Source organism: Triticum urartu, chromosome 5A (genome assembly GCF_056163025.1).
Source record: "Triticum urartu cultivar PI428250 chromosome 5A, HENAU_Tu73, whole genome shotgun sequence".
Taxonomy (NCBI): domain Eukaryota; kingdom Viridiplantae; phylum Streptophyta; class Magnoliopsida; order Poales; family Poaceae; genus Triticum; species Triticum urartu.
Genome location: NC_141877.1, coordinates 585,334,443 through 585,350,870, shown reverse-complemented (window position 1 = coordinate 585,350,870; position 16,428 = coordinate 585,334,443). Strand labels below are relative to the sequence as shown.

At 45.8% G+C, this 16,428-nt stretch overlaps 1 protein-coding gene and 1 pseudogene across 1 annotated transcript; one reads left to right on the top strand and one right to left on the bottom strand.

The window, feature by feature from the left end:
- Positions 1-6,880: 6,880 nt before the first annotated feature.
- LOC147973078 (uncharacterized) lies at positions 6,881-7,352 on the bottom strand (annotated as a pseudogene).
- Positions 7,353-7,642: 290 nt separating this feature from the next.
- Positions 7,643-8,188, top strand: LOC147973077 (putative B3 domain-containing protein Os03g0621600). Its single transcript, XM_087524260.1, has one exon. It carries the CDS (start codon positions 7,661-7,663, stop codon positions 8,186-8,188), a length of 528 nt encoding a protein of 175 aa, XP_087380386.1. The 5' UTR covers positions 7,643-7,660.
- The last annotated feature ends 8,240 nt before the right edge of the window (positions 8,189-16,428 follow it).

The following is a 16,428-nucleotide window of genomic DNA, read 5'->3' as shown; positions in this document are numbered from 1 at the left end:
AGCTTCTGGCCTCGCTTCCCTCGTTTTAATGAAATGGTGGCAGCTTCCTGGAACAGGCCACTGCAGTCCTCCTGCGCTTTTTAGCGCCTACACACCAAGATGGAGCGCATGGCGCGTGACCTAAAGATCTGGAGCAAGGCACACTTCAGCGATGCGAGGCTACAATTTCATATAGCAGCATAAATTGTGCTCCGGTTAGATGTGGCTCAGGAGACCCGGCGTTTATCTGACGCCGAATTCAACCACGGAAAACTCTTGAAGCTACGGCTTCTGGGTTTGGCGGCGATCGACCGTGCCAGAAAGCGCCAAGCTTCCCGCCTGACCTGGCTCCGAGTGGGAGACGCGGGAACAAAGTTTTTCCATGCGAAGATGAGATCTCACAGACGGAAAAACCACATCCATAGCCTGAAGGTGGGCGATTCGCTTGTCACGGCACATGAGGAAAAAGAAGCTGCCATCTACAGCCATTTCCACGACAACATAGGGACCAAGACGACGAGAGCGACCGACATCAATTGGCACTTACTCGAGATGCCAGCGGTCCAAGCGGGCGGCCCCAACAACCCTTTTTCCGAAGATTAAATCTGGGAGGCGATCAAAGCTTCACCCCTAGAGAAGGCACCTGGGCCAGACGGCTTCACGGGAATCTTCTTTAGAACCTGCTGGCCGCTGATCAAGGCAGATATTCTACAAGCTTTCAACAAGTTCTACCACCTTGTGGGGGGAGGTTTCAACTATCTGAACACTGCCATAGTAGCTCTCATCCCAAAAAAAGATGGTGCAGAGAAGATTCAAGACTTCAGACCGATCAGTCTGATACACTCAGTTGCAAAACTTATTGCTAAAGTGCTCTCAATGAGACTATCAGCAGTAATCCATCACATAATCTCGCCGGCCCAATCGGCCTTCTTGAAGTCCAAAAGCACACAAGACAGTTTTCTGTTTGTTCAGAATGCTATCAGATCGCTCCATAGGAAGAGAACACCGGCGCTCCTGTTCAAGCTAGATATAGCGCGGGCTTTTGACAATGTGTCATGGGAATATTTGCTAGAACTACTGCAAGTGCTAGGCTTCTCCACGCGCTGGCGTGACTGGATTGCGCTGCTCCTCGCATCGGCTTCATCATCCTTCCTGCTAAATGGCACTGTAGGGCACAAGATTCGTCACCGCAAGGGGCTTCGACAGGGAGACCCGCTTTCACCCCTCCTTTTCATCATCGCCATCGATCCCCTCCACAGGCTGCTACAACAAGCAACTGAGTTAGAGCTACTCGCCCCTCTGCCTGGCAGAGACATCTCTCTACGGGTTAGCCTCTATGCCGATGACGCCGTAATCTTCGCCAACCCTGAGAAAGTAGAGGTCGACGCCCTACTCGACATTCTTCGCGACTTCGGTCAAGCAACTGGGCTGCAAATAAACCCTGCAAAGTCGACCATCACCCCCATCCGCTGCGAGGAGATCAATCTCCCAGACATCCTGAGCAATTTTGGGGGGACAACAGTGGGATTCCCCTTAAGATACCTATTCCTCCCACTAACCGTTTCAAGGCTGCGCCTAGTCCACATCCAGTTCATCCTTGATCGGATTAGGGCAAGACTCGCGGGATGGAAGGGCAAGCTCATGACCATCGCGGGCAGAAGGGTTTTGGTACGCAGCGTGCTTACAACGCTGCCTACCTTTGCTCTGTCTGTACTCCGAGCGCCAAAGAAATTTCTTGCTGAGGTTGACAAAGTTCATAGGAAATTCCTTTGGGCACAAGAAGAAGAACTCAGTGGAGGAAAATGCAAGGCAGCATGGCCTATAGTGTTCTCTCCTATTGAAAATGGCGGGTTGGGAGTTTTGGACCTAAACCGCTTCAGTAGAGCGCTACGGCTGCGATGGCTTTGGCTGTCCTGGACCAGTACGGACAGACCATGGATTGGCATGCAGCTGCCTTGCGACGAGGGAGACCGAGCTCTATTCTGTGCCTCCACCTCGATCACGCTGGGCAACGGTGAGAAGGCCTCCTTCTGGCACTGCCCATGGACAGGCTTAGGCAACCTGAAGACGGCCTTTCCTGCTCTCTTCAGCCACTCAAGAAGAAAAAACCGTTCGGTCAAACAAGCTTTGACAAATGACACATGGATTCAAGACCTCGCCCATGGAGACACTCAGCACCTTTGGTCAGAAACAATCAGGTTGCACAGATGGATACAAGCTGCTGATATTCGTCTTCAAGGCCACGTCAGCGACACCATCAAATGGAAGCATGAAGCATCAGGAATCTACACTGCTAGCTCTGCCTATAAGGCGCAATTTCAAGGTCACATCAAATCTGATTTCAAGAACTTGATTTGGACCACCTGGGCACCGGCCAAGATGAAGATCTTCACATGATTGCTACTCAAAAACAGATTATGGTGCAACGACCGTCTCCAACGGAGAGGATGGCCAAATGAGTACTTCTGTCAGCTATGCGTCCGGAACTTGGAATCCTTCATGCACTTGTTTTGGCAATGCCCGCTGTCGCTTGAAGTCTGGACGGCTGCAGCGGCCAGAGCTGGATGTAGCTCACTCCACCCTTTGCAATGGCAAAGCAAGACTAAGCCGACGACCATCATTGCTGCAATGATCGGTGCAGCGCGGCCCGAGCACAAAAAAGCCCTCAAGACAACCATCATCCTCATCCTCTCTGAGATTTGGAAGGCTAGAAACGAGAGCACCTTCAGAGGCAAGACGGCGACGCGAGCTAGCATCACAACAACCATCCAACGAACGCTAGAATTTTAGCGACAAGCAGGAGCAGCATTTTTGGAGCACCCCTTCTGGGAACTGCCCTGAGCGAATAGCCATAGCACCTTTACATGTTTCTTTTGGTTTTCTTCCTTTTTACCTCCTTTGATCCTCGGATCACTACTCGCGCTTGATGTTTTGTCACCTGCTCCCTGCTATCAATCAATACAAGCCAGCAATCAGCTGGATCTTAAAAAAAAAGATCCTAGAATTTGCATTTTGACCCTACCCAGTCCTTCAACTTGTATCAAATGTGTAAATTTGGTCCTGATCAATCACAGAGCGACATGTGGACGCGTGGGTGCCGACCCGGTCAGCGCACGGCATTTTGCAAAGAGGCCCCTGCCTTTGGTTTGAATCTACCCGCAGGACACAAAAACACCTGAATTAATTTTGAAAGGAGACCACGGTCTGCCCCCCCCACCCCCCGATCCAGACAAACCCGCAGCAGCGGCTACCTTATCTGCTTGACGACGGTTATGTACGGTGGTGCTATTTCAGTTTGACGACGGTTTTTTGAGTTTTGGTCGGTGGTGTTATTTCTGTTTCACGATGCTTCAACCCGTGCAGCACAGCAGTAGTCCCAAGCTTTTTCATGGAGGCGCCTACTGCACGTAACATTCACAGGCGCAGTGTCCGTTGGACCAAATCGAGCCGCGCGCACGTAAATTCACCACGACCGATCCTGCGTTCTCGTCAACTGATCCGCACAGGGACTGGGGAGCGTCGACGAGAAGCCTCGCCGGCTCACCGTACATCGTTCGGCCTTCTTCCATGCACAAACGCAACGCAGGACGCCGGAACCGCCACCTGCGTCGCGTGCATCACGGTCAACTACGACAACGACACGGGCACGCCTCGTGCGGATGTCCCCACGCCTTCCTCCGATCCGTCTCGCCCCGCAGCACGTACAGGCCCTGGGTCTGACGGACAGACGACGCCGGCCCAGCGGGGGCCGGGGCCGGAGCGGCGTCGACGATGGAAAGGGCGGACCGGCGGAGGGGGCACTCCGTCCACCGTCTTTATGTGGCGCGTACCACCGCCATCAATCCGCTCATTTACGCCCCGCTGTGCTCGGTCGCTGGGGTGTATTCACCCATCCGGAGCACTGCCGCCGGTCTAGCGCATGCAGCCGCCACGAGCACCCTGTGTTCAGTCAGTCAGTTCGTAGCCTTGACCCTCGTCTTAGTACGTACGTTCGTCGCCGTAGACTAATCCGATGAGAGAATCAATCCTTCAACGACAGACACCAATCACCGTGCTAATAATAAATTCTTTCAAGACACCAAATATCCATGCTGGATGCTTGACTATGTACAGACTTGCATAAATTTGCACTCCTGTGCGAGAGAAGAGTGGTCATCAAGCAGATAAACTGTCTTTTCCACAGAAGTTGCGAGGCTCATACTGCTCCTCTCATTTTTATTTTTATTTTTGAAATACGTAAAACTTGTGTATCATACAGAAATACTTGCTTGGCGGCGGCTAGCTGGACGGCGGCGGCGAGCTCCGGTTTTGAGCAGCGAGCAGAGCAAGAAACAGAAAGGGAGTGAGCTGCAGGTTTGTCTGGGTCGGAGGGGGGAGGGGGGGGGGGGACAGACCGTGATCTCCTTTAAAAGTTAATTCAGGTGTTTTCATGTCCTGTGGGTAGATTCAAACCAAAGACGGGGGCCTCTTTGCAAAATGCCATGGGCTGACCAGGTCGGCACCCACACGTCTACATGTCGCTCTGTGATTGGTCAAGACCAAATTTGCACATTTGATGCAAGGTCAAGGACTGGGTAGGGTCAAAATGCAAGTTCTAGGACCAAACCATCACATTCAGTGCAAATTGTAGGACTCCCAGTGCTTTTAACTCAAAGAAAAAGCAAAGCTGTGTGGGCACGTCCATGGTGATGCTGCATCGTCATAGCGTTGACCTCGTAGCGTTGTGTGCGCGGGCAACAATGAGGGGGAGCAGAGGCTCAGCCGTGAGGTGGCTGCCATTCAGCACCACCGCCTCCAATGCAGAAAACCATCAGCTTGCGAGCGGTTGCTACGAGAGGAAAAAGAAGCAGCAGTGAAGTATAGATGTAGACGGAGGAAGAAGGAAGAAGAAAAGGATAAGAAATGTTTGGTGGAGAGTGGGCCACATGACCTAGTCCAGCTGTACTCCGAGAAGAAAAACGATTTGTTGGATCCCACTCGATCGAACGCGCCCGTGCGACCGGCCGAAGCTTCGGCCGGTGCGCCGGTTGGAAACGTTTACCTTTATATATTGCTTGATGAAGTGTTTCATCTCTCCAATTTGTTGTTTTTGCAATTTTACACTATCAGTTTGCCAAGACGTGGTTTCCCAAACTATTTTGTCTTTTCCTGATAAGAAATCCATTTCATGTACAAGGAGCCGCCTAACCTACTGGATAATATGAAGCACATGGCGTTCTCCTTCTGGATCATGATTGTAGCCTTGTACCAAATTAGGACATGCACATATTTGTTATAACTACCTCTCATCATTTGTTGTGGTGCCTCAAATTTTGTGGGCAATCATAATCATTTGCGTGAAATTTGGACAGTTCAACTTGATTCTTTTAGCAAGATCTGATCTTCAAAATGTACATGGTTTGTGTTGTAAGATCATATTTGTTGAACATCTGCACTGTGCTCTTTTACTGCTTAGGGCATCTCCAACACCGTGCCCTCAAATGTCCGGACCAACGAAACGCACAGTGACGACTATAGTATTTTTCTTCAAAACCAGTTGGCCACTACTATGGTTGGCGGCCTACTGTTTTTTGATTTTAATAATCCTCCAAATGCAAAGGCTCGTTGGAATCAGTTGCCACTCAAGATAACGACACTTGTAAGGGCATCTCCAATAGTTGTGAGATAGGTGTTGGTAAATTTGCCACCTAGGACATAGTGATGATGTGGCATGTATTAAATGTAGAAAGAGAGCAAAGTTGTATGTAGATTAACCAACAACCTTTGCACAAGCTCCAAGATGAAATAGAAAGCAATCACATTTATTATCTCACCATCTATTGGATAGCTTACATACAACCCATTGGAGTAGTTGTATGATAGCTTGTTGGTTGATGACATAGACATTTTACCAACAGGACTAACATACAACCTGTTGAAGATGCCCTAAACAGTGTTACAAGTGGTGGCTCGTTTGTGATTAAATCAACTGTGATTGCCAATCTGAGACAAGGCCTACTGCGTCAAACAGAGTGGTCATGGTCTACCACATGGCTAACGAGTAAATCGTCTATGAGCATCATGAATGCACTGTCAAATTTAGACGTGATGATGCTGGGCCAAAAGAGCTTTTATTCCTGATTCGAAAGTTGTCCACATCGTCAGTTTATTTATTTAGTAATGGACCAACCAATGTTCACTTCTTTAAAGTTATCTCTAGCTTGGACTTGATTAATAGTATTAGTAACTGAGCACTCACACTGTCATATATACCAACAAGGCCCCCCTTCCAGCTCCCATCTTTTATTCCTTCGTACACTACGGGCGTGTTTGGTTGCCTGCATGGAGCTGCGCGGGAAGAAAATGGGATGTTTGGTCGGTCGCATACATTGTTGGGTCTGCATGACACGATATTTAAAGCACTCCTGGGCTTGGCTCCATGGAAACACTCGAATCGGCAGTTTCTCTATAGCCAGACCTAAGCGGTGCACATGGACGGCGGTGGCTGCACGAGCGCGGCCACGCTCGAGAAGCCGCGTTGCTTCCCGAAGTGCCGACATTTATTAGCCTCATCGCCCCTCACCGCTCCCTCTCCCAACTCTCCCTCACTCCCCCAGCTCTCATCGGCGGCGACGGATTGGAGGAGAGCAAGAAGACCACCGGACTCCATTATCGGCGAGCGGATCATCACGTGGCCCGTAGCAATGGCGGTAAGCACTTTTCTGTTCGTCATGCACTACTTTTTCGCGTTCGATCCGGCGGTAGATTCGATCCACGAAAGAGAGGGAAATGAGGAATAGAGGTAGATAACATGGCAATTCATACTAGTTCATACGAGTTCATACTAGTTCATGCAAGATTGGAATAGAGGTAGATGCGGATGGAGTAGAAGGGGGGATTGGGGGTACACAACAGACACTGGCTAACCACGGCAGCCGTTGAGGCGTGCGAAGCGGCGGGTCGAGTGGCTGGCCTTCATCTTCTTGTCCATCGCCGTGCGTGGCGGCGGGTCGTCGTCGTCCTCGGCGAAGCCGAGGTCGATCTACCAGGTACGACGGCCTGGCTCCGGCGCCCTCACTGGCATCTGCACTGGTTCTTCCTCCTCCTTAGGATTCCCAACGATGACCGCCGGCAACACGATTGCTGTTTCCCAGTACACTGCGGCACGACGGTCATTAGGAGCCCAGTAGTTCTTGTACTTGGACCACATCTTCCTCTGTTTCGTCGTGGGAGACGGCCTGATTCATGGCCCAGCGAATGATGTCGACCGCCATCGCGCCCTTCGCTGGGTTAGGAATCGGCGTCTTCAACTCTTGTGCAGTGGCCCTCATGCGCACTGCATCAGATTCCTTCTGCATGTCAGGCATGGAGCCGAAGTTCGAGCACACCTCCATGGTGTTCTCGAATTTGTGCGGTCACCAGCCGACCACCCGAGGAAGAAGGCCCTCCAGCCAATACCCCAAGGGAAGGGGTTGGCGTTGGAGTTGGAGCTGGAGCTCATGGCAATGGAGAGGAGGAAGGTTGATAGTGAGAGAAGAGAGGGGTGGGTAAGTAGTGGTGGTTAGGGTGAGTAAATATAGGCGCGATGGAGAGGAGGAAGAGTGTCAGTCATGTCGTTTTAACTACATGCTCTTCAATAAGCCATGAACTCTGTGCTGTGTCTGACTCCATGAATTGTGTGCAGATCGAGGAGAGCAATGAGATGGGCACGGAGGTGCTCCTGGCCATTGACAAGAAGGGCAAGGAAGCGGTTCATCCAATGCCCGAGGTGGTGCTGCCGCCCATCGCCGAGGAAGAACCGAAGACGCCAACGGTTGGCGACGACGAGCGCATGGAGGAGCCCCCCAGCAGCAAGCGCCGCAACTACGACCACTACCATGAGGAGGGTGGCCCAACTCACTTCTGCAAAGTCATCCTTGCGCCGAAGCTTGAGTGCATCCCCATGCCCCTGGACTTCACCAAGCACTTCACCGCGGTGCCGACGGAGTTCAAGCTGAGGAACAACACCGGCTGCTCCTGGAGGGTGACGGTGAAGCTGATGAACGGCAGGGTGACCCTGGATCAGGGTTGGGCTACCTTCGCCGCCGTTCATCAGATCAAGATTGGCTACATGGTGACGTTCAAGCTCCCGACTCCCGACACCCTCAAGGTCATCATCTTCGACGACGATGGCATTGAGGTGGTCAACAAGTGTGGGAAGCACGAGAAAGTCTTCGCCGCCAGGGACTAGGGCCGGGGCACCTCCTTCCCAAGTACTATCGAGTCTGCTTTATGGTTCATGCGTTGAACTTTTTGAACTATCGTTATGATGTGTGGTATTATGTTATCTGAACTATGTTGTTAAGTAGTTGATGCTCTGTTGATGCTCTTCTCTGCTTATGATGTGTGGTACATGGTTGTGCCGAATTGTGCTGGTAACCTCACCAACTAGTCAAAGAGGTTATCACACACCAGGTGTTGCATACAACCAAACACCATGCATTGGGTTTGTCCACTAACATGCAGGCAACCAAACACCAGGCAGCGTGGTTCAACCCATGCAGGCAAGAGGGCATGCAGGCAACCAAACAAATTGCAGATGGTGCATTTGAGGCTGCATTTCCATAGCCAGGCTGAGTTGAGAAGGCTATGCAATGCAGCTACTGTAGACTACAGCAACCAAACACGCCCTACATGATGGAATGGTTGGCACTGTAGAAGCTTCTTGTGTCCTTCAACGACCCATTGCGCCGTCTCTTGTTGTTTTTACCGCTAACTTCGTGTGAGGGTTAGCATCTCCTTGCTGCCAGCTCATAGTGTAACCAACTGTCATCGCGTACACATCAGCTTGCAGATCTGGGAATTTTGTGTGGCATATTCGTTTCATTTGTGTCATTTGTTTGCTCATTTCAGTTCTGGAGTATATTATTTACCAAATGGTTGCATACATTTCAGTTCTGGAGTATATTATTTACCAAAATGTATGCGTACTATGCACATTATCTAAACAAACATGGGCAAACATATGTACATCGTATATTATAGTGGTGCGTCCATAAAGATAGAAACTGCTCAGAGGGGATGCCAACACCATTTCCCCATCTTCGAATGAATATGAGGAGGCAAAAAAACCATAAGCCGCTTGAAGCACAACAATGAATGGGTCAATGATCAAAGCTTTGCCTCGGTATAGCCTGATGTCTACTACACAACCTTCTTCTTGTAGACGTTGTTGGGCTTCCAAGTACAGAGGTTTGCAGGACAGTAGCAAATTTCCCTCAAGTGGATGACCTAAGGTTTATCAATCCGTAGGAGGCATAGGATGAAGATGGTCTCTCTCAAGCAACCCTGCAACCAAATAACAAAGAGTCTCTTGTGTCCCCAACACACCCAATACAATGGTAAATTGTATAGATGCACTAGTTCGGCGAAGAGATGGTGATACAAGTGGTATATGGATGGTAGATAAAGGTTTTTGTAATATGAAAATATAAAAAAGCAAGGTAACTAATGATAAAAGTGAGCACAAACGGTATTGCAATGTGTTGAAACAAGGCCTAGGGTTCATACTTTCACTAGTGTAAGTTCTCTCAACAATAATAACATAATTGGATGATATAACTATCCCTCAACATGCAACAAAGAGTCACTCCAAAGTCACTAATAGCGGAGAACAAACGAAGAGATTATGGTAGGGTACGAAACCACCTCAAAGTTATCCTTTCTGATCGATCTATTCAAGAGTCCGTAGTAAAATAACATGAAGCTATTCTTTCTGTTCGATCTATCATAGAGTTCATACTAGAATAACACCTTAAGACACAAATCAACACAAACTCTAATGTCACCTAGATACTCCATTGTCACCTCAAGTATCCGTGGGTCTTTTCTCTTTTTTATGGCATCTTTTTTTCTCTTTTTTTTCGTCCGGACTCTCATCCCGACTTATGGGGAAATCATAGTCTCCATCACCCATTCCTCAATTGGGACAATGCTCTAAAAATGATGATCATCACACTTTTATTTACTTACAACTCAACAACTACAACTCAATACTTAGAACAAAATATGACTCTATGTGAATGCCTCCGGCGGTGTACTAGGATATGCAATGAATCAAGAGTGACATGTATGAAAGAATTATGAACAGTGGCTTTGCCACAAATACAATTTCAACTACATGATCATGCAAAGCAATATGACAATGATGGAGTGTGTCATAGTAAACAGAATGGTGGAAAGTTGCATGGCAATATATCCCGGAATGTCTATGGAAATGCCATAATAGGTAGGTATGGTGGTTGTTTTGAGGAAGATATATGGTGGGTTTATGGTACCGGCGAAAGTTGCGTGATACTAGAGAGGCTAGCAATGGTGGAAGGGTGAGAGTGCGTATAATCCATGGACTCAACATTAGTCATAAAGAACTCACATACTTATTGCAAAAATCTATTAGTTATTGAAACAAAGTACTACGCGCATGCTCCTAGGGGGATAGATTGGTAGGAAAAGACCATCGCTCGTCCCCAACCACCACTCATAAGGAAGACAATAAATAAATAAATCATGCTCCGACTTCATCACATAACGGTTCACCATACGTGCATGCTGCGGGGATCACAAACTTCAACACAAGTATTTCTCAAATTCACAACTACTCAACTAGCATGACTCTAATATCACCATCTCCATATCTCAAAACAATCATCAAGTATCAAACTTCTCTTAGTATTCAATGCGCTTATCTGAAAGTTTTTATTATACCCATCTTGGATGCCCATCATATTAGGACTAGTTTCATAACCAAAGCAAACTACCATGCTGTTCTAAAGACTCTCAAAATAATATAAGTGAAGCACGAGAGTTTATCTATTTCTTCAAAATAAAACCACCGCCGTGCTCTAAAAGGATATAAGTGAAGTACTAGAGCAAATGACAAACTACTCCGAAAGATATAAGTGAAGATCAATGAGTAGTCGAATAATTATGCAACTATGTGAAGACTCTCTAACATTTAAGAATTTCAGATCTTGGTATTTTATTCAAATAGCGAGCAAAACAAAAGAAAATAAAATGACGCTCCAAGCAAAACACACATCATGTGGTGAATAAAAATATAGCTCCAAGTAAAGTTACCGATGAACGAAGACGAAAGAGGGGATGCCTTCCGGGGCATCCCCAAGCTTAGGCTCTTGGTTGTCCTTGAATATTACCTTGGGGTGCCTTGGGCATCCCCAATCTTAGGCTCTTGCCACTCCTTATTCCATGGTCCATCAAATCTTTACCCAAAACTTGAAAACTTCACAACACAAAACTTAACAGAAAACTCGTAAGATTCGTTAGCGAAAGAAAACAAAACACCACTTCAAGGTACTGTAATGAACTCATTCTTTATTTATATTGGTGTTAAACCTACTATATTCCAATTTCTCTATGGTTTATAAACTCTTTTACTAGCCATAGATTCATCAAAATAAGTAAACAATACATGAAAAACAGAATCTGTCAAAAGCAGAACAGTCTGTAGTAACCTATAACTAACGCAAACTTCTGGAACCCCAAAAATTCTAAAATAAATTTCTGGACGTGAGGAATTTATCTATTAATAATCTGCAAAAATAATTAACTAAATATCACTCTTCAATAAAAAATGTCAGCAATTCTCGTGAGCGCTAAAGTTTCTGTTTTTTACAGCAAGATCACAAAGACTTCACCCAAGTCTTCCCAAAGGTTCTACTTGGCACAAACACTAATTAAAACATAAAAAACACAATCATAACAGAGGATAGATAAATTATTTATTACTAAACAGGAGCAAAAATCAAGGAACAAAAATAAAGTTGGGTTGCCTCCCAACAAGCGCTATCGTTTACCGCCCCTAGCTAGGCATGATGATTTCAATGATGCTCACATAAAAGATAAGAATTGAAACATAAAGAGAGCATCATGAAGAATATAAATAGCACATTTAAGCCTAACACACTTCCTATGCATAGGGATTTTGTGAGCAAACAATTTATGGGAATAAGAATCAACTTGCATAGGAAGGTAAAACAAGGATAACTTTAAAACTTTAAGTACATAGAGAGGAAACTTGATATTATTGCAACTCCTACAAGTATATATTCCTCCCTCATAATAATTTTCAGTAGCATCATGAATGAATTCAAAAATATAACTATCACATAAAGCATTCTTTTCATGATCTACAAGCATAGAAATTTTATTACTCTCCACATAAGCAAATTTATTGTCATGGATAATAGTGGGAGCAAACTCAACAAAATAACTATCATGTGAGGCATAATCCAATTGAAAACTAAAATCATGATGACAAGTTTCATGGATATCATTGTTCTTTATAGCATACAAGTCATCACAATAATCATCATAGATAGCAACTTTGTTATCATAATCAATTGGAACCTCTTCCGGAATAGTGGATTCATCACAAAATAAAGTCATGACCTGTCCAAATCCACTTTCATCAATATAATCATCATAAATAGGAGGCATGCTTTCAGCATAATAAATTTGCTCATCAAAACTTGGGGGACAAAAAATATCATCTTCATCAAACATAGCTTCCCCAAGCTTGTGGCTTTGCATATCATTAGCATCATGGATATTCAAGGAATTCATACTAACAACATTGCAATCATGCTCATCATTCAAATATTTAGTGCCAAACATTTTAATGCATTCTTCTTCTAACACTTTGGCACAATTTTCCTTTCCATCATACTCACGAAAGATATTAAAAAGATGAAGCGTATGAGGCAAACTCAATTCCATATTTTTTTGTAGTTTTCTTTTATAAACTAAACTAGTGCTAAAACAAGAAACAAAAAGATTTGATTGCAAGACCTAAAGATATACCTTCAAGCACTAACCTCCCCGGCAACGGCGCCAGAAAAGAGCTTGATGTCTACTACACAACCTTCTTCTTGTAGACGTTGTTGGGCCTCCAAGTGCAGAGGTTTGTAGGACAATAGCAAATTTCCCTCAAGTGGATGACCTAAGGTTTATCAATCTGTAGGAGGCATAGGATGAAGATGGTCTCTCTCAAGCAACCCTGCAACCAAATAACAAAGAGTCTCTTGTGTCCCCAACACACCCAATACAATGGTAAATTGTATAGGTGCACTAGTTCAGCGGAGAGATGGTGATACAAGTGGTATATGGATGGTAGATAAAGATTTTTGTAATCTGAAAATATAAAAACAGCAAGGTAACTAATGATAAAAGTGAGCACAGACGGTATTGCAATGCGTTGAAACAAGGCCTAGGGTTCATACTTTCACTAGTGTAAGTTCTCTCAACAATAATAACATAATTGGATGATATAACTATCCCTCAACATGAAACAAAGAGTCACTCCAAAGTCACTAATAGCGGAGAACAAACGAGGAGATTATGGTAGGGTACGAAACCACCTCAAAGTTATCCTTTTTGACTGATCTATTCAAGAGTACGTAGTAAAATAACATGAAGCTATTCTTTCCGTTCGATCTATCATAGAGTTCATACTAGAATAACACCTTAAGACACAAATCAACCAAAACCCTAATGTCACCTAGATACTCCATTGTCACCTCAAGTATCTGTGGGTATGATTATACGATATGCATCACACAATCTCAGATTCATCTATTCAACCAACACAAAGTACTTCAAAGAGTGCCCCAAAGTTTCTACCGGAGAGTCAAGACGAAAACGTGTGCCAACCCCTATGCATAGGTTCATGGGCGGAACCCGCAAGTTGATCACCAAAACATACATCAAGTGGATCAATAGAATACCCCATTGTCACCACGGGTATCCCACGCAAGACATACATCAAGTGTTCTCAAATCCTTAAAGACTCAATCCGATAAGATAACTTTAAAGGGAAAACTCAATCCATTACAAGAGAGTAGAGGGGGAGAAACATCATAGGATCCAACTATAATAGCAAAGCTCGCGATACATCAAGATCGTATCACCTCAAGAACACGAGAGAGAGAGAGATCAAACACATAGCTACTGGTACATACCCTCAGCCCCGAGGGAGAACTACTCCCTCCTCGTCATGGAGAGCGCCGGGATGATGAAGATGGGCACCGGAGAAGGATTCCCCCTCCGGCAGGGTGCCGGAAGGGGTCTAGATTGGTTTTCGGTGGCTACGGAGGCTTCTGGCGGCGGAACTCCCGATCTATTGTGCTCCTCGAAGTTTTTAGGGTATATGGGTATATATGGGAGGAAGACGTACGTCGGTGGACCTCCGGGCTGTCCACGAGGCAGGGGGGTGCGCCCATGGGGGGTGGGCGCGCCCCCACCCTCGTGGGCAGCCCGGGACTCTCCTGGTCCAACTCCGATACTCCGTGGGCTTCTTATGGTCCAAAAATAAGTTCCGTGAAGTTTCAGGTCAATTGGACTCCGTTTGATTTTCCTTTTCTGCGATACTCTAAAACAAGGAAAAAACAGAAACTGGCACTGGGCTCTAGGTTAATAGGTTAGTCCCAAAAATCATATAAAATAGCATATAAATGCATATAAAACATCCAAGGTTGATAATATAATAGCATGGAACAATAAAAAATCATAGATACGTTGGAGACGTATCATAGCCCCACCCCCACCCTCTCTCGAAAAACTATGAAACATTTTTTGTCGCAACACTAATTGAGATGAGTTGGGTCATTAGATGGTTACAATAGAATATTCCTTCAACCTTTAAATGAACAATCTTCAATCCTGAACTGAAATTCAATGACTTTAGGAGTCATCTATGCCAACGCCATTAGCAGCGACGCTGCACATGGCCTAATGCCATGCCCTCATCCTCCTCATGAAGTAGATCCATTGTCGTTGCGTTTCAACCAATACCATTGAACTACCATACCCACACTCATCCCATTTATTGAACTACCATACCCACACTCATCCCATTTATTTCTTCTCTTGTGCCTCAAAGCTTTTGTATGTCTTGGATGAGCGGCCCCATCTTGGTCAAGAGGTAACCACTATCTCTTCTTGCCCAAGCTCTTTGGTACACCGAGTACAAGGGTCACAATGCCAACAATGGGATTAAGATCCCTGATGAAGGTGCTATCGATTTGTCTGTTATCATCTATTCTTATCCTGAAAGGCCAAGAAGATCGGTTTCAGCACCAATATGTATGCTTACAATGATATGACGAGCATGTTATTCTGGCAGTCTATTTGTGCCAGGGTTGATGACTCATGAAAGTGCAATCATTCTCTTACTCGTATTTTGATATTGATGACAACATACTTATAGGGTAATATGTTTGCTAAGTAAATCTACAAGCTTTTGTCCCCGTGAAAACATCGTGTGTGGATTATAGACCCCCCAAAATGATGATAACTCAAGACATGTGCGGCAACAAAGAGAAGTACTTGTTTTTCATTTTGTTCTTGAGTTATAGGGATCTCACACTATTAAGAGGGGACCAATGATTTTTTTTGCAAATGAATTGATGAGTTCACAATCATCATGATATGCCTAATCTACCACAGGTCCAATGCCAAACATCCTTACCAAAACTTATGTTCAAATCAGGCTAAATAGACAAATTATCATGCGGCCTGACAGTCCGGACAGATTTGCCCCGCACTATTGGGGTAAATGTGGTAGTGGCACCCAAGAGCTAAAACATGTGACCGAAGGTCGGCTAGACCGACTGGCCAATTATTGAGGTAAGTGTGATGGAGGCACACGAGAGCACAAACATATGGCCGATCATCGGCCAGACTATCCAACAACTGTTCGGGCCTATTTTGGTTGAACTTTTCAGCCCATGTTCCTCGATCTGTTGGCTCGGCTGATGACTTAGACAATTTACAATGGCTAGACTATCCAAGTAAATGTGGTAGTGGCACCCAAGAGCTAAACCATGTGGCCAGATGTCGGCCATACTGTCTAGCCAACTATCCGGGCAAATGTGACGCAGGCACCCAAGAGCACAAGCATATGGTCAAACATCGGTCAGACTGTCTAACAACTGTCCGGGTGTTTTTGGCCAGACTTTCCAGCCCCTGTTTCTCAATCAGTTGGCTTGACTGCTGACTTAGACAATTTCCAGCAACTGGACTGTCCGGGCGTATTTCGCCCGGACTATCTGGCTGTGTATTTTGTTGCCCAACGGCTAGTTTCCTTCCCACTGATAAATACCCTTCCACCACTTCATGGAAGGTTTTACCAACACAAGATAAGAACACCAGATCTTAGAAAATCCTCCCTATCCTTCTCCCCACACAAAATCGAAGATTCCAAGGACATTTGTGAGAGTTCTTCAGAGTGATTTCACCCCCTCTCTTTTGACCGAAGCAATTTGTGATTTGAACAAGTCTTGAGCATTTCTCTCTTGATCTCGTTACTCTTGGAGGTTGGGAACTCCTAGGCGGTAGGAGTCTTTGGTGAGGAATCAACTGCTGATTTATCCCTGTGAAGTCTGAGAAGGTTTGGAGGCCACCTCAAGGTCGCAC

What these genes read in the sequence shown, in the direction of transcription:
- LOC147973077 (XM_087524260.1), top strand. Translation starts at nt 7,661, where the DNA reads ATGGGCACGGAGGTGCTCCTGGCCATTGACAAGAAGGGCAAGGAAGCG.